The 26,439-nt window shown below is 42.7% G+C and overlaps 2 protein-coding genes and 1 long non-coding RNA gene across 4 annotated transcripts; 2 read left to right on the top strand and 1 right to left on the bottom strand.

Annotated features, from left to right (window-relative positions):
- Positions 1 to 2,195: 2,195 nt before the first annotated feature.
- NEFL (neurofilament light chain) lies at positions 2,196 to 11,100 on the top strand. 2 transcript variants are annotated; one of them, XM_067543712.1, is made up of 5 exons: positions 2,196 to 3,309; positions 5,159 to 5,283; positions 6,207 to 6,535; positions 7,894 to 8,080; positions 10,541 to 11,100. In XM_067543712.1, the coding sequence occupies exons 1-4, from the start codon at positions 2,248 to 2,250 to the stop codon at positions 8,064 to 8,066; spliced, it is 1,689 nt and encodes a 562-aa protein (XP_067399813.1). In that variant the 5' UTR covers positions 2,196 to 2,247; the 3' UTR covers positions 8,067 to 8,080; positions 10,541 to 11,100. The 2 variants fall into 2 exon arrangements, with proteins under 2 accessions (XP_067399813.1, XP_067399812.1); XM_067543711.1 differs by lacking the exon at positions 10,541 to 11,100 and having other exon boundaries at positions 2,197 to 3,309; positions 7,894 to 8,464.
- A 2,003-nt stretch (positions 11,101 to 13,103) lies between these two features.
- On the top strand, positions 13,104 to 26,132 carry LOC137150068 (uncharacterized). Its single transcript, XR_010918894.1, has 3 exons — positions 13,104 to 13,321; positions 13,812 to 13,942; positions 25,946 to 26,132. It is a non-coding gene; the product is annotated as an uncharacterized lncRNA (long non-coding RNA).
- On the bottom strand, positions 17,210 to 23,288 carry NEFM (neurofilament medium chain). Its single transcript, XM_067543710.1, has 3 exons — positions 21,998 to 23,288; positions 20,756 to 20,880; positions 17,210 to 19,113 (listed from the first exon to the last, which is right to left on the bottom strand). Exons 1-3 carry the CDS (start codon positions 23,057 to 23,059, stop codon positions 17,787 to 17,789), a joined length of 2,514 nt encoding a protein of 837 aa, XP_067399811.1. The 5' UTR covers positions 23,060 to 23,288; the 3' UTR covers positions 17,210 to 17,786.
- Positions 26,133 to 26,439: the final 307 nt, after the last annotated feature.

Raw genomic sequence — 26,439 nt, 5'->3', positions numbered from 1 at the left:
AAGAACATAAGAATGGCCATATTGGGTCACACCAATCGTCCATCTAGCCCAGTAGTCTGTCTTCCAACAGGGGCTGGGGTCAGATGCTTCAGAGAGCATGAACAGAAGACTTATCGAGTGATCCATCCACTGTTGTCCGAGCCTAGTTTCTGGCAGCCAGAAACTTAGGGACACCCAGCGCATGGGGTAAACAAGGAGTCACTTGAAAGAAACATGACTGTGGTCAATAGCGATGTGCTGAGTCAGCCAGCAGTCTAGCCTTTGTTCCATTTGCGTCCTTTCCCAAAGGGCTTGGCAAACTACAGAAGCCGTACATGCAGGAATCACAGCTCTATGCAGTGATGTGCAACCATCTCCACTGCATAGATCTGAGACTTCGCAAAAACTCTGCGCCCTGAATTATTTTTATTGGCTGCCCACTGCCTGTGTTAGTTGTAGAGTTCACAACCCTTTTCCTGGAACAATGGGCAAAATAATTTTCTTGGTTAAAAGTAAAATGTGGCAGGTACCTAAGGCCATATGTGAAACATTCTCAGCTAGTGTAAATTGGTATAAGTTCATTGACATCAAAGGAGCTATGCTCATTTACACCAGATGAGCAACTGGCCCTTTGCTTACTATGCAGAAGCTAGTTTTCAAGCTGTGTTAATGTATCACTAACATATTTCAATAGTCACAATGGTTCAATTGACAACATATTCTATACAAAGGGACTGCAGTCTCAGGGTACATTTACACAGCAATTAAATACCCTGGCTTGCCCGGGTCAGCTGACTTCAGCTGTGGGGCTGTAATTTTCTGTGTAGACTTTGTAGCATTTTACGTGTAAACATAGCTTCTGAGACCACCCTAAGGTAATGGGAAAACAGTCCTGTTCCATCTTTATTAGAAGTTATCTGCAGTAAGCAAACAATTTTTGCCAGTCCTTTGTGTGGTCAGTGCCTAGATACCACTACAGAAATATGTTAGATCGACAGATACACTTCACAAGTGTTATATCAATATAGGTAAATTGTTTCTCTTCCTCTGTGAAGCAACTAAGCATTTGCAGTGTCTGCCGCTAATAAATGTAGACCAAATCCTGCAGTTTTATTTAGTCTTTACTCAGACAAAGCTTTCATTTAACAGCTTCTTTTGTCATTATAATAACCCCTTCTGATCCGGAGAAACATCCTATAATTGTGTTCAGACAATCTATGAAACTTACACTGCCTGCTTTTATTCTTTCAACATCTTCATTTATAATTAGTGTAAAGCAACCAGGGCATAAAGATTATTTTGTTTTAATTAATCAACAGCAAATTTTTCAGAACAGGTGGGGGAACAATATTTAATACAAAGCAGCTGTCCAGTTGCTTTAATATCCCCATGGAGTTTCCCACTCAGCCTGATGCTACAAGTCTGTCTGAACAGCTATATTCATTTACCTCTGATCTGTGGTTCAAACAGACTGACTCCAAGCAAATTTCATGGGGCACAAATGCAGAGATAGGCAGATAGATAGCTTTACTGATATGTGTGTGTTGGTGTATTTCATTGTGATAGGTAACAAGCTATTCTAACCAACACATTTATTTCTGAATTAATGTAACTGGCTGGCTTAGAAAAGGATATAACAAATTCTACAGCAGAGAAATGGTGGAAAGGCAAGTAAAGATAAATTGCAAGTGTGTTGGATAAATTATGATGAAAGCAAACTAAGCTGCAGGATAACGAATCGGCTTTACATGCATCTACATGCTAGGATTTTCAAAAGCTAATAAAAGAGTTAGGTGCCCAATTCTCATTGAAATTAAAATGGGGATTGGGCACCTAACTCCCTTAGGCTCCTACCCTATCAATAATGCGTGTGTGTGTGTATACTTTATATTAGATGTATTCAGACGGTATTACTAGAATCCCTGTGTATTAGTGCAGAGGAGATTGACGTGTGTGTGTGTGGGGAGAATTTGCAAAGTCAGCTGAGGGGTGGGGAAGGATGCATGGCGCTAAGGGGGTGGGGTGAAAGGTGCTGAGGGGATGGAAGCGGCTGATCAGAGCTGCCGAGGGGGGGGGAGGAGGAGAAGGGAGGGGGCCGGAGGAGCGGCCGTGGGAGGACGGGGATGGAGAAGCGGGGCGAGGGCGATCAGCTCAGCCGGGTGCTGAGGCAGGGCTGCGTCACCGCCCCGGTGTGCAGGTATAAATAGGGGCGGCGCGGCGCCGGCCAGCCGCAGAGCAGCCTCTCCTCCTCCTCCGGCGGGCGGCGCCATGAGCTCCTTCGGCTACGAGTCCTTCTTCCCCAGCTACAAGCGGCGCTACGCCGAGAGCCCCCGGCTGCACATCTCCACCGTGCGCAGCGGCGGCGGCGGCGGCGGCTATGGCTTGGCTCGCTCCAGCTACTCCAGCCTCTCGGCGCCGGTCTCCTCCGTCTCGGTGCGGCGGAGCTACGCCGCCTCGTCGGCCTCGGGCTCCCTGCTGACCTCGGTGGAGAGCCTGGACCTGGGCCAGGTGGCGGCCATGAGCAGCGACCTGAAGTCCATCCGCAGCCAGGAGAAGCTGCAGCTGCAGGACCTGAACGACCGCTTCGCCAGCTTCATCGAGCGGGTGCACGAGCTGGAGCAGCAGAACAAGGTGCTGGAGGCCGAGCTGCTGGTGCTGCGCCAGAAGCACGCCGAGCCCTCCCGCTTCCGGGCCCTCTACGAGACGGAGATCCGCGAGCTGCGCCTGGCGGCCGAGGAGGCCAGCCACGAGAAGCAGGCGCTGCAGGGCGAGCGGGAGAGCCTGGAGGAGACGCTGCGCGGCCTGCAGGCGCGCTACGAGGAGGAGCTCCTGGGCCGGGAGGAGGCCGAGGGCCGCCTGCTGGAGGTGCGCAAAGGCGCCGACGAGGCGGCGCTGGCCCGGGCCGAGCTGGAGAAGCGCATCGACAGCCTGCTGGACGAGCTGGCCTTCCTGAAGAAGGTGCACGAGGAGGAGCTGGCCGAGCTGCAGGCGCAGATCCAGTACGCCCACCTCTCGCTGGAGATGGACGTCTCCGCCAAGCCCGACCTCTCGGCCGCCCTGCGCGACATCCGGGCGCAGTACGAGAAGCTGGCGGCCCGCAACATGCAGAACGCCGAGGAGTGGTTCCGCAGCCGCTTCTCCGTGCTGACCGAGAGCGCCGCCAAGAACACCGACGCCGTGCGCGCCGCCAAGGACGAGATCTCCGAGAGCCGCCGCCTGCTCAAAGCCAAGACGCTGGAGATCGAGGCCACCCGCGGCATGAACGAGGCGCTGGAGCGGCAGCTGCAGGAGCTGGAGGAGAAGCAGAACGCCGATATCTCCGCCCTGCAGGTGGGTGGAACCCTGGGGCGCCGGGGCAGGTCCCTGCGGGCCTATTCCTTGCCCCTAGCCCGGGAGCTGTCCAGCAGCTAGATAAGTAATTGAACGCAGCCAGCCCAGCGCCTGGCCAGGGAGCTGTCCCCTGGCAGAAATCCCCAGCACCTAGACCCGGATCCAAAGCCCGCTGGAGTCGATGGGAACGACACCACTTGTCGCCCACCAGCTTTAGATCAGGCCCTGCTCAGGGCGCTGGTCAGCGCTCGCCCCTCTGCAGGGAGCCCCAGAACATAGGCGGCGCTTCTTTGCGAATAAACGCGAAGTGCCCAGGGCGCCTTGTATTCTCAGCCACGGGAGAAAGGAAGGAAAAGATTTGCATTAGCTACCGTGCCTGTATTAATTACAGGAACCGTTTTAAAGGGTTAAGTTAAAAGCTAATTCCTAGCAAACAAGCAGAACTCCGATACCCACTAAACGGTCCCCACAGCAATAGAGATTAGCAATTAAAAGTCCCCTTAGTTATGATGAACGTTTTGCCACGCTTATGACAAAACACTGTGAAAAGAGTGGCATTAGTTACAAGGGTGTTTAATACAGTACTAATTACATGACTACAATTAAAACATTGGGTTAGTTATGATGCATGGTGTATTCCTTGTGCTGCATGTTGGACTATAGCTATATTAACAGGATTAAAATTCATTGGGTCGGGTTATTTATGAATTGCATATTGTACTTAATGAATGAAATCAGAATGGGTGGCATGAGTTCTAATGCATGTTCAGTGATATTAATTACATGGATACGTTTTTAAAGGATTTAATTTATCCTTTAATGAAAACTTAATGTACTTAAGAAGATAATGCTAGACAATGCAAAAGGAGTAAAGAATAAAAGATTAAGAAAAATGAAGAGCGTTTATGTTAAAAAGATACAAACATTTCAGGAATAATTTAGTTCTTGAATCACTTGTAAAATCTTGTGACCCTTATTCAGGCAAAACTCTTCATTGGTGCCTGTCAGGGATGGCCTAGTTATTACATAGTCCTGTCTTGCGAGCAGGGGACTGGATTAGATGACCTGTTGAGGTCCCTTCCAGTCCTACACTTCTATGATTCTGTGACTGAAGTTAATTGGAAATTTTGCCTTAGTAAAGAGTGCAGGAAGCGGCAGTTATATCATTCAAACAAAATACGATTCAAGAGGGTCATTCTCTCTTTCAGTAACCACCATATTAGGGACTAACTAGATTGAAGTAGCAAAGAATCCATCACTTCTTCGATGAAAATGGATGGAAACAGAGTAGATAAACATTTCTGAAAATGCTGATAGTGAGTACCAAATCTAATAGGCTTGATCTTTGACTGGTACAAATTGATGTAGCTCCCCTGAGGAACGATGCCAATAGATACCATCCAAGGATCTGGCCCATTGTGTTTATCAAGATGAAGTTCCATAAATCAAAGAAAAATGACATGAGGTTAAAAAATAAAATAGTATTTATTGAAATATTGTCGTTTTGTGCCCTCAAATAAACACTTCTAAAAATTGTGGGAACTAAAGTAAATTCTGGCTGCTGTTTGGGAGAAATAAGGGAAAATCAGAACCACTTTAAAGATTAAAAAAAATTAAATTAAATGGAATAATTGATGTTAGACATGGAAAAACCCTATCAGGTGATGGATGAGGCACTTAATGTGAGTTTCAGCCTGATATTTGAGGGCAGACTTGGGTCAATTAATACATCGCCTTTCTGCAGCAGGGTTACGTTTAATAGGATTGTAGCATTATTTTCCAAGCCATCACTGCAGTACAGAAAAGGAACTCAGGATTTTGTATTTCTAAATATTCTTATTCCCAACAGGACACAATTAATAAATTAGAAAATGAACTGAGAACCACAAAGAGTGAGATGGCCCGGTATTTGAAAGAATATCAAGATCTTCTCAATGTGAAAATGGCTCTGGATATTGAAATTGCAGCATACAGGTATGATTTAGAAAGCGTTAAATGAATCAGAAATTTTCTCTTGTTGCTGGAGAAATTCCATTTTTTTCCCACATGCCTCTCTCACTAGCTTTAAACCCCTTAAATAACCAGCACTAAATATCTGGCAAGAATGATAGCTGCCCATATTAGTCTTTCATAGACTAACAGGTGTCAGAAATAGATAAGAATTATTAGGTCAATTTTCTGCACGTTTCTGTCACTAAAGAAAACATTGCTGCAGCTTTCCTGTAGGATTCTATTCCATTCTTCAGTGTTTTTATTAACTACCCCCAATAAAAAAGCCAACCAAAGATGATTGGAAGGCGAAATGTTTGCTTCAGGACAAAATCTTCATTCTATAGTAAGCCTTGCATACCATCTAATAGTATGCTTAGATTTGTTGAATACAAAAAAGGTTGTTAGAACCAGCAAAGCCTAATTAAAATAATGAACACAAAGGTTTGGATTATCAAAGGTGCCTAAGGGAGTTAGGAGCACAAATCCCACTGAAAGTTACTTAGATGCTTTCAAAAATCTCAGCTGAAGGCTAATATTTGGGAGTAAAGTTATTGCTATATCATTATTTTATTTTTGTCGTAATGATGTTATTTTAGTACTGTTTTTCATTAGTTCCTTTTTAAAGGGATCTTGACATCCAGAGATGCACATTGATGTCTAATTTCTACCTTCTGTAACTCATCTTAATGAAGTGCCATTCTGTCTCTTTGGGTCAGTGTATAATTGCTGGACAGCTGGTGGTTATTACTAAAGGTGTATAAGGTGGTCATCTTTTTGGGGTAGAGATTGTCTTTTTGTTCTGTGTTTGTACAGCTTCTAGTACAATGTGGCCCTGGCCCTGACTGGGTCTTCTAGATGCTACTGCGGGACAGATGATAAATAATTGCTTCTTTTTCCTCCTCTAGAAAATTATTGGAAGGTGAAGAGACACGGCTTAGTTTCACCAGTGTTGGAAGCATAACCAGTGGCTACACTCAGAGTGCCCCAGTCTTTGGTAGATCTGCCTACAGTGGTTTACAGAGCAGCTCCTATTTGATGTCAACCCGTTCCTTCCCTGCTTACTACTCCAGTCACGTTCAGGAAGAACAGATAGAAGTAGAGGAGACTATTGAGGCAGCTAAAATGGAAGAGGCCAAAGAAGCACCGCCTTCAGAAGGAGAAGGTGAGGAGGAGGAGGAGAAGGAGGAGGCTGAGGAAGAAGAGGGAGGAGAAGAAGCTGAAGAAGAGGAAGAAGGTACATTTGGTTACTTTCAAAGCATGCTATTCCACAATTCACCTCTGCTTATGTATGAGGCCTCAATCTGCAAATCTTTATTAATATAAATACTCCTAACTCAAGTGAATAGATCCACTGGCTTAAATGGGGCTATTCACATAAGTCAGATCTACTGAATTGACCCTCCATGGTACGTATGTGGGAACACCTGAGTATAACATAAAGGATGAGATCTGATAAATATTGAGTGTTCAACACATTATGGGGCTGATTCTGCTTCCCTGGCAGTCCATGGGAGTTTTGCAGATGACTTTCAAAGGAAGAGGATGGGCTATGTTAATAGAAAGCACTATGGGCAAATTCTCAAGGCAATAAACAATACCTAATTTAACATTTACAGGCATTCCTAAAAGGAACAGGAACATCTTGAACTAAATATTAATTCCCAGAGAACATCTTGAACCGGATCCTCAGTTGGCATAAATCAATGCTATTGAGTTCAGTGAAGCTATGCTGATTTACACCAGCTGAAGATCTTGCCAGTTATTTCACCATCCTCCTTCCATCACAGTACTTTTTTCTATTAAATTCTTTATGCAACCTGGAACTCTTTAAAGAAACGTTTACAAATAATTACTGTCCAGAGCATCCTTTCCCAGTTCCTGTTGCAATTTTTTTTGGTCATTCTGTTGCCTTGAACAAGAGCTCATTGGGAATCTTCATTCTCTGTTTGATGATATAACCGTTCTCAGGGCAATGTCGTCTAATGCACTAACCAACAGATGGTAAACTCTTAAATGCCTAAGCGGCAGAAAAAAATGATACAGGCAGATATTAATGATCTGTGATGATTAATCCTTGAGGGAGGATTTCAACTACACATATCTGAAAGCAAATTTGTTTTTTTTTTTTTTAAATGACTCTCTAAGACCCACTTAGTATAAAAGTTCATCTGGTGGTCCACTAGGAAATGCACTAAAGGGCTCGTCCGGAGTTCATTGAAGTCAGTGGAAAGAATCCTTTTGACTTTAATGGGCTTTGGATCAGGACTAAAAATGGGTTGGCAATCAGTTGTTTGGGTTTTTTTAAGCCAGGATTTTCAAAGGAGGCTAGAAAAGTTAAGCATCCAAATCCCTTTGAAATGCAATACTATTTGGGAGCCTAACACCCGTAGTGTCTTGAAAGCCCTTACCAAAATAAACACACCCTAATGTAATATAAATTCTATTGATGGCCCGAAGCCGAATTCATTTATGCTCCCATTGAAGTCAGTAGGGGTTTTATCACTGACTTCAATGAAAGCAGAATTGAGACCCTGTCTCAGCAGTGCTACTTGCAAGATGTGGAATGCTTTATTGCTGCTCAATTTTTTTAAGGTGCCAAAGAGGAATCTGAGGAAGCCAAAGAGGGTGAAGAGGAGGAAGGAGGAGAAGAGGAGGAAGCAGAAGAAGGAGAGGAATCCCAAGAAGCTGCTGAGGAAGCTGAAGATGGGGAGAAGAAGGAAGAGGCAGCAGGAGAGGAAGAGAAGAAAGAGAAGAAGAAGGATTGATTTAGCCCCTGTGTGTAGGTTTCCCAATCAGGTCACAAAACAACCCATAAATTTACTGAGCTAAAATTGTCGCACCATGTATTTAATTGAGAGACAATTTAGTTTTAAAGTTAAAGTTCTGTGATGTTTTTCTCTATGCACAGTATCCGTATGCTTGCAGAGTGCCCACTGGCTTGCTTCCAGAATATGCATGGTGTATATTTATCAGTTCAGGAGTTATGTTCAATTTGGATGATTCAAAACCTTAAAATTAAAAAATACTAAGTCACTTGGGAGACAAAACATGTTTAAACTAAATTCAAAATAGTTATGGAAACCTTGAATGGTTAAAGTAACGAAGGCTTCAATCAAGTATGTGCAATAAAGCTAAACAATAAAGTTTAAGAACTGCATACACAGTTTTCTCGTAGTGTGTGGCGTATGTTACCAAGAACGTTTGGAAATGACTGATGGAATTATACACACGATTAGAGCAAAGTATTAATGTTCCAATCCTATATAGGTGGACATGTAATATTGGTAAATATTCCTTTTCAGCTGGTGCTTTTGGTGACGTAAACGTTCAGTTATCGTTCACAAATTCTTCGTGTCTCTTGGAACATAATCTGTATTGAACTGTCTAAACAGTGAAGGAAATAACTGTGTGCGAAGGGATGTGGGGGAGTGTTATAAGCCCCTGTAAGATGCAAAGTATAGCACATGGACAGACTGCTGGGTCCATGCAGAACCCCGCTGAAGTAATGGCATTTCCAGACAGGCACGGCAGTCTGAGTATATACTCTAAAGCCGTAGTCACTACATTTCTGGAAAGGTTTCACGTTGCAGCTTGGGAGTTGCATTGCACACACAGACTGGTGTGAGGGACACGTTTAGTTGAACATCAGTATGAGAGAATCCAATGTGGTAGAGAGGGGAAAATATATATATATTAGCATGTTCTGACAAAAAAACAGTTCTCAGAGGGCATCAGCTGAAATTCATTCAGATCCTTCATGCATTAGAGCCTAACCCAAAGCCCACTGAATTCAATTTTCCATATGCTAATATATATATTTTTCTCCTTTTAACTTCCAAACATCAGCCTAAAATTGCATGAAATATGTTTACCGAGTAGGCAAAAAAAGAGAGCAACTGGAAAGGCTATGAGAGATGCAAAACCAGAGAGCAAGTCACACAACATAAGTATCTCATATCTTGTTCTGAGTATATTTATTTTCACTGAAGCTAGTGTATAGAGATGCACAATGAAATTCTGCTCCTGTGCAGATGTCCAGCACGAGCCATATGCAGCACTTGAGTCCCATTTAGGTAAACGAACAAGTGAAACTAAATCAATTTAAGCAAAGATTACACCAGTTTAAATGCATCTACATCAAAGATTGCACAAGTTTAGCTAGATTGATTTAAAATTGATCTAGTTAAACCAGAGCAAGTTTTCTAATGTACAACACTTCTAAGAGACAGAATGAAATGGATTATAGATAGCACTTTTTAAATAGTGGGTTATTTTCTTCACTCTGCTTTCTACACCGTACAAGAGATAGGGGGTGTATTTCATTACTTGAAGAGTTTTTAAGAGTTTTTCCAAAGGCATCTATCTGTGTGATGGTGAGAAGAGGGGGGTGAAGAGGAAGTTGTGTGGTGACAGCATTTAAAATAGATTTCCCTCCCCATAGCTCCCAGGAAACAGTGGAAAAGAGACAAGGCCTAGTTTATAGTATGAAATTAGGTCGATATAACTACTTGGCTTAGCAGTGTGCAAATCCACATCCCTGCATGACACAATTAAACCAACTAAACTCCTGATGAAGACAGCACTAGGTTGATGGGAGAATTCTGCCGACCTAACTACCATCTCTCTGGGAGGTGGATTACCTGTGGAGATGGGAGAGCCCCTCTTGTTGGTGTACGTAGTGTCTTCACTGAAGAGTGAAGTTTATGCGTAGACAAGCCACAAGGGAGTTTAGCAACGAAGGGTTCAGGAAACACAGCCTTGTCTTCACATATACGTAATGGACATAAGGTGTAATTTTTTAAGGGTGAGAGTAAGTAAGCACTGGAACAAATTATCAAGAGTCACAGTGGATTCTCCATCACTGACAATTTTTAAATCAAGATTGGATGCTTTTCTGAAAGATTTTCTGTAGGAATTATTCTGGGGAAACTCTGTGGCCTGTGTTATACAGGAGGTCAGACTAGACAATCACAATGGTTCATTCTGGCCTTGGAATATATGATAACTGGAGTTGCTGCTGCTGGGCGAGGAACATAACAGCACGTTCAAATGCTAGTTTTTCTAATTCTGCTTACATCTGGTAATGCTCATGAACCTAGACAACTGAATGCTTTCCCTTTTAAATATCTTTCTTTATGGGAGCATTTCTTTCCAAACTTGCCCAATTCTGCTAAGAATGATAAAAAATGTATACTATTAGATTCTTGCTCTTTTAAACACATTTTCTCTTCCTTTCCAGTGAAGCACAAAACAAGCATGCATGGCAATCATGGTAAAAAGGATGAGGAAATCACAAGCAATGCTATTTGCTATTTGATCAGGAGGCAGGAGAACATCAGACTACCCGATACTTCCTGTGGTGTTTGCTAAGTGATTTCCCCGACCACCAAAGCAGCATTTAAGTACAGCAGTGTGTTGTCAGTGTGAAATAGAATACTGGAAATTTCATTTATGTGACTTTCTTAAACAAGCCCATAATTGCCACATCCGTAGGGCGCCAAAGTCCAGTCCTACAGGCAGAACTCCCGTGGACCTCAGGAGGTTAAAGCAAAACAGTGCAAAATTAACTGGCCTGCCTCACATCTGGGGGCTTGATCCAGCAGAATGGTGAACACCTACAACTCACAATGACTTCGGGGGGGAGCTGAAGCTCCTCAACACCTCACAAGATTGAGCCCTCGAGGAGCATCAGCTGTTGATCCAGGTCTCTCATATCACCTGAGCTGGCCCCCCTGTGTAAGCTTGAAAGCTGGTTTCACCCACCAACAGAGGTTGGTCCAAATAAAAGATATTACCTCACCTGCTTTGTCTCTCTATTCATGTTTTTCTGGGATCAGCCCCTGCCCTGTTCAGTTCTTTGCATTTGCTTTGCCTTCAGGAGTTGCTTTGTCTAAAGCAGTTATTCTGCAACCTCAACGCTACCTGAAATCTGCAAACCCCTTTAGGAAATGTGCAAGAAACAGATGTGGATATGTACTGCCGATAGTAACAGTTCTGCTGTGCTGGTAAAAGGGAACTGGGCAGTCTATATTTGCTGTGCGTGGGAGCTCAGACTGGTCCCAGAGTGCCTAGTTATTCTGCTAGAAACACTTGTTTCATGTTTATAACCCCCGGGGAGCTTGTTTTGACGCAATGCAGTAAACCAGACCAGCAGAGAGGAAACAAGAGGAAACTTTTCCTCCTTTCTCTGTAATTCAGGAAGAAGTTTAGGGGAGTCAGTGAAGTTGCCCTCACTTGGCTGTCTTGATTACAAGATCTATTGTGTCCTTCCCAGGCTGGGACTGAATCTCAGGTGAGCAAATCATCCATAGGTCACAAATGATTGGAGTTGGATTCACACCAATGATTTTTCTCCTTAATCAAATTGGTTTTGGTTTGTTTGTTTTTCCTATTAGGTAGAGCAAAATGCTGGAAAGCTTCAGGATGTTTTATTAGATAAATATTTCACCATTAATTATTTGCTGCTTTCATTTATTATTTAATATTATTTTTTTGCATTGTTGGCAGAAAAAGCCCCAAACAAGCATATTTTTCTTCTTCTACATTGGGTTAGAACATTTCAGAACTGATGCAGTGGCCAGAGCAAGTCATTTTGCAAGCAGGTGTTGTATACATTTCCTTCCAAACAGCCCTCACCACGTACCTCAGTCCTGATCTATATTTGCTCACCCTTGTCTTGTCCCTAAATGAGCAGTGGTGGTGCTTGTATGACTCTCATTAATCATTCTTTAGAAATTTAGGGCCTGATCCAAAGCCCACTGAGGTCATTGGTAGTCTAGTGGCATTCTTTGTATATACCTGTCTGTCCTTAAATTCACATACGTGTATCTGCAACACATAACTTCAGATATTTTTTATTCCTTTCACAAGGGCTTTTGGATCAATTAATGAATTTCTCTGGGGTTCCAAATTAATTAATCCCTCCAGTGATTATGCTGATTTTAAGAAGTAACTGGTACAAATCAGGCAAATGAAATAACCATTTATGCCTCCGTGAGCTGAATTTACTCTCTCTCTCTTCAAACTGTGTTTGATATCAGATGTCAGCAGACAAAAACCCCATGGTGAAATTAAATATTCATTTAATCTAAAATATACAATATTATAAATATTTAGAAATATATGTTATTCTGTTACTTATTCCTCTGAGTACTGCGTTTCCTGTGCTTTATTCAAACAGATCAGATCGAAACATTTACTTTGGGAAATATCCTGAATTCACAAACATGTTTTATACATCGGAGTTTACAGACAGAAAATAATTAAAGCCTGAAATATTACTTTTTTTCTTTTGCTCAAAAGAGTGATAATACAAAACAAACTTCAGCAATAGATAGGCAGCAGGGGTTGTGACCTTTGCTTTTCATGACCACTAGTATCTCCTTGTTTCTTAGCGCTTCCATCATCGATATTTTATATCTACTTGTTGTCTATATCTACACACTGGTTTTGTACCAATTTAACTGTATCATTTTAGAAAGCAATATCGTTAACTCAGTGTAACCTCCTAGTGTGGATGCCATTATACGGATATAAAAGTTAGTGTATATTATTTATGACCTGACTGTAATGGGATTTACAAACAGAAGGTAGAAGAGAGAGGATGGCCTTCCCTGTTTACAGGTAACTGGGCTGATTACCCCCCAGCACAGCAGCCAGAATTGCTAGTCATGGAGGCAGGCACGCACAGATGGGACCAATGAGGAAAACGAACCCAGCTATAAAGGAAGGAGAAGAGAGTGAGGTAAGGAGGTAGAAAGGCTTAGGACAGGGGAGGGGCAGCAGCTCTAGGACAGACGGCCTCTAAGGAAATGACAGGGAGACAAAGGAAGACGGCAAACCCTGGATTTTAAGGGCTGATTGACTCAGTTTAGATTAAGTTGATTGGGCTAATTGGAGATGAGTAGAGGGAGACCAATTGAGAGAAAGCCGGGACCTCTCGAGAGACTGCTGCAAGAGCAGCTGACACTGGCACTGAGGGTACAAAGACGGCGGGTAGAAAAGACTGTCTGCTTAGATTGTAAGTTCTTTGGGGGCAGACACTGTCTGTTGTGCCTTTGCACAATGCCTAGCACAGTGGTGCTATCACAAAAGAGCCAGCCTTGGGGAAAATGGTGCCCTGGGCAAACTTGTATTTTGGCCCCCCTTGTCCCATGTTGCCTCTCTGGGCTCCCTACCCCACCATCACCCCTAGCCCCCCACTGCCTCTGTAGGCTCCCTACCTCTCCCCCCTGCAGCTGCCTATCCATCCTCCTTACACTGAGCTTCCTTCGGCCGCCTTGCACCCCAGGCCTGTCCCGCTCCTTGCCTCTTGACCATGGAGATCCCCTAGCCACAGATTGCTGGGCAGTTGCCCACGCAGCCCACCTGTAAGACCGGCCCTGTGTTACAGCACAAATCGACATGAGAGAACCACAGTGTAACTCACTTTCACTTAATAAAATTCTGTTTAATCCCATTTGCCTCTCGGTCCCCACGGGCTGAGAGCGCACTGTTGTGCCTTCACACAGTTTTTCACATCCTAATTTTACAAAGTCGGTGGCTTCTCAGAGACCTTTAGAAGGATGGTCTTGTGGATAAGGCACAGGATGAGGACTCAGGAGACCTGGATTCCACTGACATCTTTCTGTGATTCCCTCAGGCAAGTCATCTAATGTCTCATTTCTCCATCTGCAAAATGGGGTTAATAATCTTTTGTCTGTCTTATCTGTTTAGGTTGTAAACTCTTTGGGTCAGGGATCGTCTTTTACTCTGTTTATATACAGAACCTTGGGGCCCTACTCTCAGATGGAGCCTCTAGGGTGCTATCATAATATAAACAACTACGATACTAATCATCAGAATTTGCCCATCTACTTATATGATATCATAATTGTGGAAGATGGCATGACACAAAAAATATTGGGCTAGTTTGTGACTCTAGATACACCTGTACAAGTCCACTAGAACTGAGTTCAAAATCGAACTAATCTCATATGGTGAGCATCATTAGGCCCTGATACTACAGAGACTTATGCAGATCCTTAACTTTATACACTGTGAATAATCCCCTTGACTTCAGTAGAACTACTCACTTATTTTACATGTATATGGCACCTACAGATAACTTTATTTGAACAATTGGTGACCAAAGGACCATAGAGAGAAGACAAATGTTCTTATGGCACCAAAGAATGACTGGGGAAAAATCTAAAATGCACAAGGCTCATTGAGAGGTGCAGACCTCACTCAAAAATTCATGGACAGTCATCTCTTGTAACTAGTTATAATGCCCAGAATTTTCAGCTCTGACTTAAACAGAGCCATGCTGATTTACTTCAGCTGAAAATATGGCCCGTAATGTAAATTTAATTGCAGACCGACATCTGCATTAATTTACACCAGAAGAAATCCAGAATAATTCCAAAGAAGTTGAAAGAATTTCTTCAGATTTACTCTGGTGTAACTGACAGCATTGGTCCATTGTAGCTAAATGATAGTGGTGCAGTAGACTGATGTTTGCCCTCTATGAATCCAGTTCAACTCCAATTAAAATCCATGAGAGTTTTTCCATTAACTTAGTGGAAGTTAGATATGGGTGTATACCATTCTTCATTAATATTGAATGGCTTAAAGAACAGACCTGTGAGGTTCTGCTAGTTGATATCTTATGCATAAAAGCGCAGTTTTATATATGTGAACTGCACAAGTCTGTGCTTTTAAGCCAATATATATAGATACATCTTTTATGAATAAGCTGGCTATTGAGTGGCTGCCATTTAATTTGCTAATGTTTTGCTTTAATTAAACATCAGTCATCCAGCAATCTGTAGAGCAGAGATTTCATTAATGATAACAGCAGGAGAAACATTCATTATTTTGCTACACAAAGGGGTTTAGATTTATTTGAAAGATTTTCTCCGCTGTGGACATTTTATATTTCCTTCAGCTACGAACACACACATCTGCTTCAATTAAAAAACTATTTTAATTTCAGTAATTGATAGAGTAAAGAATTAAACCCCCAAGAAGACATATGCAAATCACTAATTTTTGATCAGCACTATGTTTAGCCAATGGAATTCAGAATGCTTCTCATTCTGAATCCAGACAGCTAAAAAAAAGATGGGCAATTCTTTTCTCTGGTGATACTGTAAATCTTCTATAATGTAAGTGATATTTGAAGGTAATAGGAAACAAGCAGTACTCTTTATCTGAATTCCCGAAAAGCATTGATTAGACTGAATATATGATTTATCTCATAATAGGACATATTTGGTCAGATTCTTAGCTGGAGTAAATTGAAGGTGCTCCACTGATTTCAATGGAGTTATGTTGATTTATATCAATTCAGCATTTTTTAAAATCTGTGAATGTTTAAAATCTCTCTTTTATTAATTAAGCTTTTAAGAGCTCATGGGCCTAATTCTCCCCTGTCTTGGACCTTGTGTAGTCATTTAGGTGCGACAGTAATACAAATAACAACAATTTACACGTGTGCAAAATAGGTGTAAAATCAGAGTGGGAATGTTTCCCACTCACTTTACACAAGTCTCATTGGCCACACAAGGTGCAAAGTATTGGAGAGTCAGGTCCAGTTTATATTGTTCTTTTGTTTTTATCTTCTTATTGTTTTATTGTGTATTAGAATTTCTATTTTCTATATAGGTTGGGATTCTGAGGGTCATTGCTCTTAACTTTGCTCCTGTTGAAGTTTAATGGTTTCTTGACTTTAATGGAAGCAGAATTATGTCAATGATGAGCCCCTTTGAAAAATCCCATGTTTTGTTCTCATTTTAGTGGACTGAAATTGATGTTTTCATTTCAGTTTTATATCTGAGTCATAGATGATGTCATCAGGACAATAGCTAATTGGAGTTGTGTGTCTGGAATAATCTCATTAGTATCATTTTTTTAAATGAACAACTGTTTAGAAGTAAACAATTATATTTAATGTCAACATTGTCCATGGGGCAGTTTTCTGTTTCCAAGAGGGTTTAATTACTCTTAAATTTTGAATTTTGTAATGGTGTTTAGCACTGACAACAGCCAGTCTCAGATATGAATCGGGGAGCAGATGAATTTAGGGATTTGGTAAAGGAGATAGCCACCTATAAAGCTGATGGGCTGAATCATGGCTAGAACAGTAGCCATCAGAAGTCACTGCCTTTTGATGGCTATTTGGAGGCCTTTGTGAAATGGATAGATGGTTCTCAGTCCACTTATTAATGGACAAGTGCCTGTTTCCAAAAGCCAACACAATCACTACTAGCTCAGTTGGTGGCAGTCTCCAGAAAAAGGCGAAGGACTGTGTGGGCCCTAGGGACTCTTTTCTACCCCTAAGATGGTCCCTACAGACAGGGGTAGTGTCTAAAACTACTCCTATCCATGCTTTAAAACATCACTCTACTTACCCAAATAGTTCTGTGTGGGTGACGGGGCCGACTCACACAAGTAAGATTTTCAGGATAGGACCCAAACCAAGACCTTCACTTTGTAGGGTTGTGAATCTTCACCCCTTTACAAGCATGTGAGTTCCAATCCAACATCCACTGAATTCAGTGGAAATACTCCCCGTGTCTCCAATGGCCATTGGATCAGATTGTTAAATGTTTGTTTCAAGAAGCTTAGATACTTTAATATACTTTTGCAATCCTCTTTACATTTCCCAACCATGGCGAGATAGCTTAGAAAAAAATACAGTTTACAGAAGAACAAAGTACCTTTACCTGTAAAATTACAAGTAATTTGTTCTTTTGAAAACTGTCTTTTTTCTAAGCTATCTCCCAGTGGTTGGGAAATGTAAAGAAGATTGCAAAATGCCCAAGAAATTTGTAAACTATGGCTAATTTACTATTAATGTTGAATATTGTATATAAAAAAACCTGGAGGCTGATTCTACTCAGTAGAGAAACACCACAGAGCAAGGCAGGTTTCCAATATGACCTTTATTGAGCAAGTACTGCTGTGACGGTTCTACATCGAACAACAAAAGGTTGCATACTGTGAATGTCAACTAGGTTCTCCCATGAACAAAAGTCCATCTTAATTGCACCAGTGAGGTAAACATAATTATTCATAAGTAGCTTTTTTAAGGCTAGGAGAATTCTGTTTTTTTCATGATTATTATTTTTTTTTTCTGTTTGTTTTTGGCTCAGTTGGTTCTTTGCATAATACCTCTTAAGACATCCCTCAGATGTGTTCCTCTGACAGTTTAGGGAATTCAAAAGCTTTCTTTCCTCATGCATTTATTTAATTTATGTATTTATTTATTTATTTAATTCCCCAAGTTCTGTGGAGGGAGCACATCTTGAGCTTGCATGCATTTCCCTTCCCCCCACCCCCGATATTGCACAAAAAAGTAAAATACAGTGTATCTGGAGACTCCATGAGAGAACCTGTTTTGCTTTAAAGCTGTCACTCACATGCATTTTGCAGCTGTCATATGGCTTAACCTTTTGCACCGACCCAAGCTCTTTTTTATTTTTTTTTTTAATTACTATTTTTTAATCGCTGTCTTTAACTTGTTTTATTACAGCATGTGAAGTGACTTTCTCAACCTTCTTCGTGGACACCATTTTCTCTTCAAATGTTTCCTCGTGTTCCTCTACCTTTTGGGTGACGGTCACAGACTTGGTGATGTATTTTGTTGTACTGTCTCCACTGTCGCTGGTGACTTTCTCCACCTTTTTGGTTACCACAACTTTCTCTTCGCTCTTCCCTTTCTTCTCTTCAGACGGGCTCACATCCAGGCCATTGGTGACCACGCCCTTGTCTTCCTCCTCAACTTCCTTTTCTTTGGATTCCTCCTCCTCTTTCTCATTCACCTCTCCATTCACTGCAATGTCTTCTTTCGTGGACTTCTTGGGGGCCGGTTCACTTTCCTCTCCTTCACTGCTCCCTTCCTTCTTTTTGGACTCTTTCTCTAGATGGACTTTTGTTACCTGTGTGACCGAGATGGTTTCTTTCACCACAGCCTGTTCTTCTTTCACTGGGGATGCTGGTTTTTCTGGTGATCCTGGCTTCTCTGGAGATTTTGCCTTCTTTGCCTCCTTTGCTTCCTCCTCTTTACCTTCCTTCTCCACTTTCTGTTCTTCACTATCTCCTTCTTCAGCTTCTTCTCCTGATTCCTTCTGTTCTTCCTCAGCCTCTTCTGCTGTGGGAGATTTAGGTGGAGATTTAGGTGGAGATTTTGGTAATGACGTTTTCACTTTTTCCACCTTCTCTTCCACTGCAGCCTCCTCTTCCTTAGCCTTTTCCTTGCTCTTCTCTTCAGGTTTCTTTTCTTTCTTGGTCTCAGCCTCAGCTTCTTCTTCATCAGCTTCAGCCTCATTTTCATCTCCTCCTTCTTGCTTAGCCTCTTCCTTTTCACTCTTTTCCTCTTCTTCTTCTTTTTCAGAACCTCCTTCCTCTGCTTCATCAGATTTTGCAGCCTCCTCTTCCTCTTCTTCTTCTTCTTCTTCTTCTTCAGCTTTGGGTGCAGCTGCTTCCACTGGAGCTTCCTTCTTAGCTACAATTTTCTCTTCCACTGCTTCTTCCTCTTCCTCTTCTGCCTCTTCTTCCTTCTGTTTTTTCTGCATGGCACCGGTTGCCAGTTCCTCTGCAATGGCTGCCAGGGCATCATCCATTTCCGACTTTTCATCCTCCACCTTTGTCTCTTCAATGATTTCCTCTACAAATTTGTGCTGGACCTTTAGCTTTGGTGGTTCAGCTTTTGATTTCTGTATTTTACTAGATGATATTGTGACTGTGGGTTGCCTATGTGTAAATGTGGGACCAGTAATGCTTCCCGAGAAGGCACTGAATCTTGTCTCTTCACCCTCTAGTAGTTTCCTAGGGAAATAAAGAGGAGAGAAAATTAACATGTAAAATATCTGCCATGTCAGCAGTGTCTAACAGAATTAGAAAGGTGTTTCAAGCATGTGGAATATGCTAAGTATGGTGAAAATATCTGCTGTTCATGCTTCTACAGAGCCTGATGCAATGTCCGTTGAAGTCAGTGGAAGTCAGTCTTTTCACTGACTTCAGTGGGTGTTGGATCAAGCACCTTATGCCCATCACTGAAATATCTAAGTGCTGCATACCGCACACAGTTTTTCTTAGCTTGGTTTAAAGCTGGTGATAGTTACACTTGATCATGAAGTTTTTTGTCTTGTGAAACTATAATAAAAATTCCTGAGGGGTAGCCGTGTTAGTCTGTATACAGCAAAAGCAACGGGAGTCCTGTAGCACCTTAAAGATTAACAAATTTCTGCGGGCACCCACAGAAGCTTATGCCCGCAGAAATTTGTTAGTCTTTAAGGTGCCCCAGGACTCTCGTTTTTGCTATAATAAAAATGCATTGGCCACATTTTCAACCTCATGTAAATCAGCACAGTTCACAGCATCGTCATTCATTTTAATGGAGCTCTGCTAATTTAGAGCTGCTGAGGATTGGGCCCTATATGTTTAAAATATAAATATTATAGCTTAGATCTTTAAAGCCAACTAGGGCATTTGAATCCATATTTCTCATTCATTTGGGCATCCAAATCCCTTATATGATTTGAAACTCCCAGCCATAGTATATTCATCAGTTTGAAAGCATGTTAACCTTGGCAATAAAATAAAATAAGATGTCCATTCTCTCTCTGTATATTTGATAACAACCTCAGCACTCTGCAGGGTCCGAAAGATGTTTGCTTTCAAATAGTCTATTTTGATGTTATTTATGTTCAGAAATGCATTTTCCCCATCTATTCCTCTGACCCAGAAAACCAGCACTTCTTTCACATTTTATTTTAAAGTGGCTGTTGCAGTCAGTTTATTTATTTATTATGGTGCCTCGTTTAAAAAATAAAACTGGCAAACAACAGTTACAAAAGCGATGCAAAAGATGCTAAAAAAAACCCATCCTGCCAGATGACAGCAATAGCAAGCTGCGTCCCTGCTCCAAGGTTACTTCACAGAGGATACTGTAGTAAAGTTAAGAAAGAAAAGTGAAAGTATTTTGCAATGTGCAGATTAACAGTCTTCATCTGATGTGTTCTAAAATTACAAGAGAGCATTAAAACTACACACGTTGCTTGCTCGACACGTACAAAGTGAAGTGAAATAAAATAATTATGGATTAAATCTCTCATCTGCTTCCTATTTTTGTAAACAATGCAAGAACAGCATGCTGCATTATAGAACCATTGGATTGCAGCTAATGGTCCTATCTCAGTGAAGTCAATGGGAGTTTTGCCTTTGACTTTCACAGAGCAGGATCAATTATTAACTCAGAAAGATTTCTTAATATGAAGAGTTCTTGAATTTGCACAGATTTGAAAAAGTGCTAATAATTTGGCCGACTGTCTATTCCTGCATTTGTTTAATGCTTATAGGAAAAAATCCTTGCCGATGATACAAGCTTTTTGGGCAGAGGTTGGTTGGATCCAGCAGCATCTGCAGTGCAATTAGTATTCCAGACACGTCCGCAGCATTCCTATGGTACCTGTATGCAGCAATTTCGATATCGAGAGCCATCTTGACATTGAGGAGATCCTGGTATTCCCTCAAATGACGTGCCATTTCCCATTTTGTACCCCTCAGCTCGTTTTCCAACTGCTGAATCGTGTCCTGAAATAGACACATAAAATTCCCATAACATAATTATACTTGCAACCGAAAAGCATCCCTACCCAGATAACAGTATTAGCCACTATTCTGTATCTTAATAGCAGCACTGAAAAAGTTCTGTAAGGAAGCCTTTTAAAAGCCCACTCTTATAATCCAGGGCTAATATAAGAAAGGGATAAGAGCACAAAAGATCTCACTGCCTTCACTGGACATCTGAATTAGGCCTATCATTTCATAACTAATTGTGCATTACAATAAAGCTTGTGGGGCCTGATCCTGCAGTCCTTACTCAGGCAAAAGTCCTTATAATAGAGTATTACCACTGCAAGAACAATAGGTTTAACCTTTTAACTTTCCCCTTATCTTTTAAGATATTTATTAGCTATCAGTAAACTACTGTAAAGAGTTAAAAGCTTTTAAAAATAGATACAGAAACTTTAAATTATTTAAAAATTCTAAAAACTTTAAATATATAGAAATTTCAAAATCTTGGTCAGACTAGTTTATGACTAGTCAACAGCAAAATGTAGAATATACATTTGCAAACTGTTAAACGTCTCTGATAAAATAAGGTCATTTACTATATCCTTATGGTTAAAAGTGCATAGTAAATTGAGGCCGGGGAATGGAGGGTGTTTTCTAAGAGAATGGTTAAAAATAATCTCATAAGGGAATATTTTAAATATTAAAAATACTCTTTGTAAAGAGATTCTATGGACTAAATATTTTACCATCAGAGGGACGAGTGGTCAGCAAAGTGAGTGAAAATGCTGAGACCAGCACTGAACATTGATACTAGACTTTCCGATTGCATTGCCCAGTTTGTCTTTTCTTTTTCTTTTGTTACTTATTTCTTTTTTGCACCTGGCAGGTACTGTTGGTTTTGCCCAAGCCACGTTTGCATTTCGGCGGTGCTGCATCCTGCAGGCACCCCTGCCCTGCACACCTTAGCTCTGCATCCGGCAGTTAATTTTGCATTGGCAGAGCTAACTCTTTTTTTTTTTTTTTTTTGCTTGTTTTGCTTTCCGGTTGCATTTGCCCTGGCGCGGGCCCTTTTGCGTGTGGCCGTCTGCATGGCCCCCTCTGCCCCGGCACCCACCGCCCCGGGGTCCCTTACCTGGTAGGTGGTGAGATCGTTATTGTGGCGCTCTTCGATGTCGTTCAGCTGCCTCTCCAAGGACTCCTTGGTGCCCCTCACCGACTCCAGCTCGACGCTCTTGGACTGCAGCTGCCTCCTGTACTCGGCGATCTCCTCCTTGGCCGTGCGGATGGCCTCTTTGTTCTGCTCCGCCGCCTCGGTGAGCTTGGCGTAGCGGCACTTGAACCACTCCTCGGCTTGGTGCATGTTCTGGTCGGAGTGGCACTCCAGCTGGCTGCGGATCTCCTTGAGGGCGGAGGTGATGTCGGTCTTCACGTAGTCCTTCCTCTCCACCGTGATGTGGGACGCCTGGATCTGGGCGAGCAGCTCGGCCACCTCCTCCTCGTGGTTGCCCCGCAGGAAGGCCACCTCGTCCTGCAGAGACTGCACCTTCTTGTCCAGCTCCACCTTGACCAGCGAGGCGTCCTCGACGTCCTTGCGCAGGGCGCGGATGGTGGCTTCGGTCTCGTCGCGCAGCCGGGCCTCCTCCTCGAAGCGCTCCTTCAGCCGCTGGATGTCCTCCTCGACGTGCTCGGAGTCCAGCTGCAGCTGCGCCTTCTCGTGGCTCACCTGCTCCAGCGCGCCGCGCAGCTCCCGCAGCTCCTGCTCGTAGGCGTCGCCCAGCCGCGAGCGCCCGGCCTGCTTCTGGCGCAGGGCGGCGATCTCCGCCTCGACCGCCTGGTTCTGCTGCTCCAGGCCGTGCACCTTCTCGATGTAGCCGGCGAAGCGGTCGTTCAGCCCCTGCAGCTGCTCCTTCTCGCTGGAGCGGCTCAGCTTGAAGTCGCCGGCCCCGTTGAGCAGCGAGGACTGGCTCAGCTCCAGGCTCTCCGCCGAGCTCAGCGCCGTGGAGCCGTAGCAGAGGCGCGGCGCGCCCAGGCCGGGGCGCTTGTAGGAGGAGGAGACGGTGCTGGGCGAGCCGCGGGACCACGACTGCGACCTGAAGCCGCTGGAAGGGGAGGCGCTGGCCCGGCTGTAGGTGGCCCGGCTCTCGGCCACCCTCCGGTAGGAGGGGTTGCCCAGCGTGTCCAGCGTGTAGCTCATCTTGGAAGACGGGGATGTGCGCGGCTTTCACAGCGCGGCTCCTGCCTCTGCGCGCCCCTTATATACCGCAGCCGGGCCGGCAGCGCAGCCCGGGCTGCTTCAGCCCCCTGCTCCGGGGGGAAAGGGGGGCGGGCCAGGCAGGCGACACGTGGCAGCCATAGGCCCGGCCGCCGCCCCATGGCCCTCCTCCCAGCCGCCGCCCCATGGCCCTCCTCCCAGCCGCCGCCCCCTCCCATCCTCAGCCACTTCTTCCTCCCCCTGCTCCAGACCCTCTCTTCTGCTCTGCCTGTCTGTCTGTCTGTCTGTCTTTCTTCCTTCTCCACCTACTTCCCCCTCCTCCTCCATCCCTCCCCTCCCCATAGCTCTTCCCCCTTCTTCTATCCTTCCTCATCTCCCCTCCCCACACATTCCTCCCTCTCTTCCTTTTTCTCTTCCCCCCGCCCCCCTTCCTAGCTTCCCTCTCCCCTCCCTCGCTTCCACCGGACTGCATGGAGCAAAGCGCCGTGGAGCAGGGCCCATTCACTCCCTGCACAAGAACAGCGACAGGCTGCCCGCCCGGAGACTACGCTGCACAGGGTGGTGTGGGCGGGGGCGCTGGGTTTCTCCAAGGGGGATCCGGGCAGGCGTTCTGCCTTAGATTTGGGGGAGAGCCCACTGAATACGTTAGGGAGGCAGGTAAGGTATGTGTGTGTCTGTGCGTGTCTAAGAGAGCCGCTATGGCGGCTTCAGCACCAAGGCCAGCGGCACAGGCAGCCAGAGCCGCGATGGAAGGGGACATCTGTGCAGAATAAAAAACGAGTCTCCGGGTGGTTTGTCTGGTGCGGTGATTCCCCCTCTCCCCCCACGCACCTATAATAAAGCCTAGCTATTGTGCGGTTTGTTTGAAATGAGCAGCGTGCGACTGTGAAGCTGGGGCTCCATCTGCAATGCAGAGTAGCAGAAAGGAGCAGAGAGTGAACAGATGATCCCTCCTGAAGTCCTTTCCTATAACACACAGCTGTACAATTCTTAGCACAAGGTGAATCACAGGGAGCGGGGTGGGCAGGGAGAAGATGGGATAAAAGAAACAAACCCCCAACAACAGTCTGACATTTGAAGGTCAAAAATGCCTTGGTAAAGAGCACAGAAGTCTGGGTGGATTCATGGGAAAATTGGATTGCTGCTTTATGATAATCGAAAAGCACCAGTAGTGGCTTTTGATTTTTAGGGATAAATGATAAATGTGAACTTCTGCAGAAGGAAGTTGATTGCATTTTAGTATGTAACCATTGCATGGATAGAGCATCCACATTTGTAATTGGTAGTGATAAACAAGAGTTTAAAAATCCCCATGAATCTGAAGTCTTTTCTTCTTCATTTTCCAGTTCTTGGCTTTTTTTTTTCAAAGATCTGTCTATCTATCTACATTTAAAAAAACCCCCATAATGCCTGGCTTATTTTCTCTGTCAAGATTTGCTAATACTTATGTTTTGGTGGCACAGTGTAGTTTTTGATGGGTACACTATGGTGACTAGCTAGCATCCAATGGACTTTGCATTCTTGGATGTATCACAGCTATACAGGCAATTAAATAGTTAATTACAGGGAGAAATCATTGCTGATGCTAGAATTTAAAAAGATCAATGGTTTCTGAATTCCTTCCTTATTGTAGCCCCTGAAAATGTATGCCTGTTTCTATTCAGAAATCTGTAAAATTGGAAAGGCAAAACTGTGTTCACTAATTACCTTCTTATTTTTAGGCTTGTGTATGAAATGACATTTAAAATGCTGCAGCATTTTGTCTCTGTGTACAGCTAGAAAAGTCTGAGGGACAGGGTTAAACTTTGCAAACCACATGGAACACTGTACCACAGTTAGCTCATTAATATGATGTTGTCATAGGACTGCAGCACTGCAGTCAGTGGAGTAAGGAAGTCAGAATTATCCAAAGTATCTGCTGAATTGCATTTGCAAACAGAACCTGTTAGATCCACAGTTTAACCTATTTGCAGTTGTATATGACAAGAATAGGGAGAAGGTTTTAGTGTAATTGAACCAATCAAGGATTCTAAATGCATTCTATTAATTTTGCTAAGCGTTTTTCTGGGAGGAGGGGAGGAACTCTGTAGACTCAGCATGAAGTCAAGACAAAATAATATTAACAATGATATTGTATTTTATTAACCTTCTGGTTAAAAGATGTATTATGATCTGGTTTATTGCTATTTTCCCCTTGGATTAAAGATGATAGAAGTGTTCATGTTGTATTATTCATAGGGAAAACTTACTGTAAAAGAAAACATATGGTTAACACAGGTGTCTGGGACTTTTATTATTCTTTTAATGCTCTGAAAACAAGATGATTGTGTTGAAAGACAATTAAGAGACATATTTAATCTTGCAATAAAATCTCTTTGCATTAAATACTTTTATGCATAGATTATTCAAAATCCAATTGACTGGTATGCAAAACACATTGTTACTGTATAATCAAGTGCTAATATAGCTTGATTTACTTATTGAATATTTAAATTCAGGCAATATAAACTTGTATCATATATAAGAATTATCATAGTATATATTGATTACCTTTTAAAAATTCAAAATATTCATGACAAAAAGAGATGCATACACACATACACACACACACACACACACCCCTTCACACATATCTTTGTGAAATCACTTTACAGAAAGATAGTTCTTTCATTTTCAAAAATCACTGTTCTGCTAAAAAATTAACATTCGGTTCAGGTCCACATTAAAGTATGTGTAGACAAAACTGATGCTTCATTTTTATGAAGGTGATATGGAGGTTAGAATGAGTCAGCAAAAACAATCTTTAAAATGTTTCCTTTCTTTTTTAGCAACTAATTCCTTTCCATTTTATGTCAATATCTGCTTTAGGGTATTTTTGAGATGAAGACTACTGTTTCTAAACATGGAGAACTTCTTGTCTCAGAGTTTAACACTCAAGTGTTGTTACTTTTGAGCAAAGAGCTTCATAATGTCTCACCTTTTGAAGAGGAGGACTGGAGATGCTGGAAAATGCTGCCACTTACACAAAGTAGAAAAGAAAATACATTATTTTTAATCCTGATTGTGCATTATTGGCAAAACCAGCGTTAAGAGGAGAGATATCATAGAAAGAAAAGATGGATTTTTGCAACTTTCTTGTTTAAAAGAAACAAAAATCAGGATATAGAATATACAACATTCTTAATGCTGCTGTAAAAATATTTCAGCAAATATGTATCATTACAGTGAACAAACCTGAGAATCTTTTAAGAAAATCCATGCTAAGATCTGACAGTGGGGAGGATTTTATTAGATTATAGAAAGATATTGCAGTGAATTAGGCAGAATAGATTACAACAACTTTGGGTGGATTTATAAATAAA

This window comes from Emydura macquarii, unplaced genomic scaffold (genome assembly GCF_026122565.2).
Source record: "Emydura macquarii macquarii isolate MOO-44397 ecotype Brisbane River unplaced genomic scaffold, CSIRO-AGI_Emac_v2 contig_967, whole genome shotgun sequence".
NCBI lineage: Eukaryota > Metazoa > Chordata > Testudines > Chelidae > Emydura > Emydura macquarii.
Note: the sequence above shows the minus strand (reverse complement) of the source record. Positions and strands in the feature narration are given on the sequence as shown.

Excerpts from the sequence above, each read along its gene's own strand:
- NEFL (XM_067543712.1), top strand. The coding sequence starts at position 2,248 with ATGAGCTCCTTCGGCTACGAGTCCTTCTTCCCCAGCTACAAGCGGCGC. Across the intron at positions 3,310-5,158 it reads CCGATATCTCCGCCCTGCAG|GACACAATTAATAAATTAGA; the intron begins GTGGGTGGAACC and ends TATTCCCAACAG. Across the intron at positions 5,284-6,206 it reads ATTGAAATTGCAGCATACAG|AAAATTATTGGAAGGTGAAG; the intron begins GTATGATTTAGA and ends TTCCTCCTCTAG.
- NEFM (XM_067543710.1), bottom strand. The coding sequence starts at position 23,059 with ATGAGCTACACGCTGGACACGCTGGGCAACCCCTCCTACCGGAGGGTG. Across the intron at positions 20,881-21,997 it reads ACGATCTCACCACCTACCAG|GACACGATTCAGCAGTTGGA; the intron begins GTAAGGGACCCC and ends TGTCTATTTCAG. Across the intron at positions 19,114-20,755 it reads ATCGAAATTGCTGCATACAG|GAAACTACTAGAGGGTGAAG; the intron begins GTACCATAGGAA and ends TTATTTCCCTAG.